Source organism: Pyxicephalus adspersus, chromosome 5 (assembly GCF_032062135.1).
Source record: "Pyxicephalus adspersus chromosome 5, UCB_Pads_2.0, whole genome shotgun sequence".
Lineage (NCBI taxonomy): Eukaryota > Metazoa > Chordata > Amphibia > Anura > Pyxicephalidae > Pyxicephalus > Pyxicephalus adspersus.
The window spans coordinates 53,285,391-53,291,390 of NC_092862.1; the positions used below are offsets into that span (position 1 = coordinate 53,285,391).

At 39.1% G+C, this 6,000-nt stretch overlaps 1 protein-coding gene across 1 annotated transcript in view; it reads right to left on the reverse strand.

Moving 5' to 3' along the window:
• The window catches only part of DIPK1C (divergent protein kinase domain 1C), a 41,187-nt gene extending 39,852 nt beyond the window's left edge, over nucleotides 1–1,335 (reverse strand). The window contains exon 1 of the mRNA XM_072411516.1: nucleotides 963–1,335. Coding sequence (XP_072267617.1) covers nucleotides 963–1,136 — 174 coding nt within the window. The 5' untranslated portion in view covers nucleotides 1,137–1,335. The remainder of the gene's footprint in view (nucleotides 1–962) is intronic.
• Nucleotides 1,336–6,000: the final 4,665 nt, after the last annotated feature.

A 6,000-nucleotide genomic window follows, 5' to 3' on the forward strand; every position in this document is an offset into this window, starting at 1 on the left:
AGATATTCTACAAGAATACCAGTATATTTTCTACAATCAACTTTAGATTAAGATGCCTAGTTTAGATCTTTTCTGATGTGCAGACTCAGTACATGGACATAAAATAATGCTGTATAGGGTATACACAATGACCAATCTAATTAATCCACATTTGTAGAAATGTACAAACTAATAATCCAGACGATAAAGGGGATGACAGATTTTCTACATGTACATGAGCTGATGTTTTATATTATATGTTTCATATTGTCACGTATGATGTGTAGATCAGTCTCAGCACATAGACATAAAATAATCACCAGTTCTGTACAATATATTATATACATATAAGTAATAATATATATATAAGTAATAATCCACATTGTAAAACATGATGTCAGATATTCTACAAGTACATGGGTTGATGTTATACAATCTATATGACTATAAAGTTGTAGATTGTGGTGTTGTGACATTGTGTGTATCAGTCACAGTCCAATATAAAGTAATGCTATGTTGTAGTAACCAGATCAGGATGATATTCTTCTACATATGATCCATGTATCATAATATAATGTATGGAGCAATGTACAGAGGAATAATCCACATGATGTATATGGATGGCAGACATTACACAAGTACATGGGCTGATGTTGTACAATCTATATGACTATAAAGTTGTTGTGATGTTGTGTAGCAGTGTATGTTGTACTCAGATTACACACAATGACCAGATCAGGACTCCTACACAAGGACTGAGTATTACAAGATGATTTATACAATCTGGAGCAATACATATCGTATAGTAATATTACAGAACATGATGCCAGATCTTCAACAAGTCCAATATATAATACAGACTGCTGAGATCTGTGCTGGAGCCACAATCACACCACAATCTGTGCACCCCGACTACACAACCAGTGCTGTACACAATACAAAGCAGCAATGACACACACAGCCATCCAGGCCGATGTACATACCAGCCCTGCCAGGAGCCCTCTACTCTCCTGATCGGTGCAGCCATCAGAGAACACAGTCCGGTGAACAAACAGGAAAGTAGTGACAAAGATCCCGCAGCACAGCCAGAAAAGTAAGATGAGCAGAGTGTTCTTCCACATCTGTATCCTCAGCCATTTGCCAGGGAATAGCCTCATGGTAAAGTCATGCAGCCCGGGCCATGTTGTGATGCTGGGGGGATGCTGGGGGGGAGGAGGCGCCGGGAGCGGTGCGGAGCTTCCTACACATGGAGCGCTACTGGCCGCCTCTGCACGGACCGGGGACACGGCTTCTTCTGCTTCCAATTCAAGCCACGTAGTTCCGCCCCGTGTTGTCTTACACTCACCACAATGACAGGCAGCCGGCTGGATACACACAGGGGGTACACAGGGTGCGGGGTACATTCACCCAATCTGTGCCCAGCACCATGCGCACAATGCTGCCATTGTCTTATGTCAATCACTTGTTCACTCAGCCAGTGTACAGTAACCCATGGCAACCGGTCACATGGCACAGAGTCAGGTCACTGAGAGGTTTCATCTGCACACACAGGGGCTGACCAACCATAGACATCTACGTCATAGAGGGGTGATAGTCACCAATCTAATATGATATAGTCACCCCCTGATTTATAGAGACTGGTGGTCATCATTCTGATATATAGGGACTGGTGGTCATCACACTGATTTATAGAGACTGGTGGTCATCACAGTGATAAATAGAGACTGGTGGTAATCCCCTGATATATAGAGACTGATGGTCAACCTCCTGATATATGAGGACTGGTGATCATCATTCTGATCTATAGGGACAGGTGGTAATCCCCTGATATATAGGGACTGGTGGTGATCATTCTGATATATAGGGACTGATGGTCATCCTCCTCATATATAAGGACTGATGGTCATCCTCCTGAAATATAGGGACTGATGGTCATCCCACTGATATATAGGGGCTGATGCTCATCCCACTAATATATAGGGACTGGTGGTCATCCCTCTGATATATAGGGACTGATAGGCATCCTCCTGATATATAGGGACTGGTGGTCATCATTCTGATTTATAGGGACTGATGGGCATCCTCCTGATATATAGGGACTGATGGGCATCCTCCTGATATTTAGGGACTGATGGTCATCCTCCTAATATATAGGGAACTGATGGGCATCCTCCTGATATTTAGGGACTGATGGTCATCCTCCTAATATATAGGGACTGATGGGCATCCTCCTGATATATAGGGACTGATGGTCATCCTCCTGATATATAAGGACTGATGGACATCTTCCTGATATATAGGGACTGATAGTCATCCTCCTGATATATAGGGACTTATGACCATCCTTCTTATATATAGGGACTGATGGTCATCCTCCTGATATATAGGGACTGATGGGCATCTTTCTCTTATATAGAGACTGATGGTCATACCCCAGATATAAAGGGACTGATGGTCATTCTCCTGATATATGGGGACTGATAGTCATCCTCCTGATATATAGGGACTGGTGGTCACCCCACTGATATATAGGGACTGATAGTCATCCTCCTGATATATAGGCACTTATGACCATCTTTCTCATATATAGGGGCTAATAGTCATCCTTCTGATATGTAGGGACTGATGGTCATCCTCCTGATATATAGGGACTGATGGTCATCCCCCTGATATATAGGGACTGGTGGTCACCCCACTGATATATAGGGACTGATAGTCATCCTCCTGATATATAGGGACTGGTGGTCATCCTCCTGATATATAAGGGACTTATGACCATCTTTCTCATATATAGGGGGTAATGGTCATCCTTCTGATATGTAGGGACTGATGGTCATCCTTCTAAAGAATAGGGACTGATGGTCATCTTTCTGATGAACATGGGCTGTTGTTAATCCTTCTGATGCATAGGGACTGATGACATTTTAACACCTTTTTGCATCCTAATACACATTGTGATGCATTGATTTGCACCATCATATGTATTGATGTATGTTATTTTCATGCATCATAATCTGCCGCGGTGTGAATCCAGCCTCTTGTGTGTCAGCACAATGAGTAGTAACATGCATTATATTCCTTGCTGTTTGCATTGTGATTTATTTTAAATGCACCATCAGGTTAAGGCATTGCAATGTATTGTGCTGCATGCTTTGTGCTATAAAGAGACGGTCATGTGCAATTCTGAACATATTATGGTGTGTGCACAGCCCATCCATTCTAATAATACACTGCAAAGATATATTCGGGGCCACTAAACTTTTGCTGGTAGAAAATTAACCGCTTGTGTAACAGTATGTATTGTTGATTCTTCTTGCAGGACTGATTCACTGAAATTGCTGATAAAAGTAACTGCATGCAGCTTGGGTAGCTTACTCTATAGGAGGGATAGCCATGTAATTTGTAACCTATAAAAATAATAACATTAACAAAAATAATAACTATATATATGTTGGGAAAGAATACATTTGAAATGAAAAAAAAATCCTATCATCCGAATCAAAACCTGTTAATTAAAAATAAAGCACTGAAATGTCTTTCTAAGCAAGAGGACCTTGCACAGAGAAATAAGTAGGCTGCCCACTGATTCATTTTGCACCTCTTGTGAATACTCTGCTTGTCTGGGGGTTATGTTACCTAAAAGTGTTCTGATTGTAATGGTTGTGGTTGCTGTGTGTTATGCCGCAACACACATCCACTCACAGCTAGTTGTGCTGTTGTCTGTTGGACGCTGACCCTATTCATTACAATGAGAAATGAGCACAGCAGTGCATAATAGCAACTTACTGCACTGCAACATATATAGTGAGAATGTCAGACATGACCTTCTGCGCTTGATGTTCCTATAAATCAGGCAGTGTGTGAGGAAAAGTATACCGCACTTTACTGCGCACAGTGTCAATGAGCTCTAAGTCACTGACAAGTATGCAGCAAAGGAGCTTTTCATTTCTTGGTTGGATACGTGTTCTGAGCCAATGATTCAGAAAGTACCAAAATCAGAGAAAGCCAGGCAATATGCATTTTCAAAAAGAAGTTAGTTAATGTATTCACATGAGCCTGAGCCCAGACTATGCACTAAAATACTATCATATTTAGGACAATATATTAACTTTTAAAACAACCCTCATTGACCTCTGTAGTGATAGCTTTGTGAAGAAATTCATGGTCAAAGTTTACAAAGGAAAATCTTAATTTCTTTTCTGTGGCTTTCTATAGAGAACAGAAACACCTAACATTAATTTACAGTATTAACTTCAATAAACACAAAACCATCACATTCAAAAGTACACAGTGTCATAAAAAAAAGTTCAGGAGCTTCTGATGAATAATACATTTTTAATAGTTCACAGTATACTCAGCTAGAGAGGTCAGTGGGAGTTTGTTTAAAGCTTGTTTAATGCTTAATAAAGCTCATCTCCTTGGAACATGTACCCCTTGTGCTTTCCTTCCTCCCACTTCTTCCATGTTCTCTTCTGGATCCTTACAGGACCCCACTGCTGGACAGCCAATCGGAAATGTCCACACAAGAAGTCAGTGACTTTAAAGTATGCAGCTATGGTGCAACCGTTTTATACTTTTTGTTCTCAATGTAAATATGTTCAAAAAAATAAAAATATTGAAATGCAATTTCAATTAGTAAAAAGTGCATTTAAATAGGATTCTTTAATGTCAGCATTTAATTGATTTTGTTCTTGACTAGAGATCAGATTTTAGAATATATAAATAATTTCATGTCAATATTCTAGACACAGGTACATTGTAAAACACACAAAACGTACTACAAAAGGAGCTCTAGAAAAAGAAATATTTTTTCGTATAAGAAAAAAACTGGTCCTATGTAAGAAACCTTGAGACTCTGAAGGGGTTAATAAACCCATCTTTGTAATAAACATTGCTCAATTAATTTCCCTTTGCATAACAAATCCTTTTAATATTATTAGTTAGCAGGGATGCTAATGAACAGCTTTGATTATTCACTTCACTCATTAGTGCAAACTGGAGAGCAATTAATCTAGAAGAAACATCTAAAATTTTTAATTTGTAAAAACTATATTTGTACAAGAATTGCCTATATATTGCGCCCCAGTAGATTCTAGAAAGCCAAATAGCTCATTGGAGTTGGTGAAGGGCATAAATAAATCATATGTTTAACCCTGACAGTGCCAATGCGGAGTGTTAGGAAAATGAAGCACACATGCAGAGATTTGCTTTGTAGGAATTGGCTCCAATTACACACGCGGGCCCCTTTGTGATCTATATTCACAATATCAATACATGCTGACTTAGATCACTTTAAAAATTGAGGGCTGTGCTTCTGCCTTAGCTCTGTTTATTTGGATTTTTGCAGCCTTTTGATTTTCTTCTTCTTTATGTCTTCAATAGGAAGGACGTGCTTGAGAGCCTATACTGTATATTAGGAAAGGTGTTCCATACCAATAAATAGCCAAAAAAAACTGCTCACACCAGGAATATATATTATGTATGATTTAGAAAATTATGCCTTTGTGTCACATTACTCTGTTAGGGTTCTATTTTTAAAGCAGTGAATCCAACATTCACTGAGAATCTTTCAGGTTTATGTGTTTCAATGGCAGTAATTGATTCTCCACCAGGGAATGTCTTAGTGAGTGTTGGATTCACTGTTTTATAAATTGACCATTTAGAGTTTGGTGATGGAGCTATCAGAGATAATACAATTTAGCTGAAACTAAAGATCTTCTCATGCTAGCAGGGGATGTATTTGCCTAATTCTATTGCACCATAGAGATTATTCACAAAGCTACATTAGCTTTTTTATAGAGACCCTGTCACTGCCCAGTATTTCTTAACTAAAGGTAGGCAGGGTATCTGCCAGTTTTTTTTTCTGATTAGCAGAAATATCTGTATTTTATTTTTTCAGCAAAATCAACACTTCCAGGAGTGCCAGTATGGTTACTTGGATCACTTGCAACATATTTTTGAGCCTTTTCAGATGATGGTCCAGTTTACTGTTAGTTTAGCTCTACTATGTAAAACCAGGAT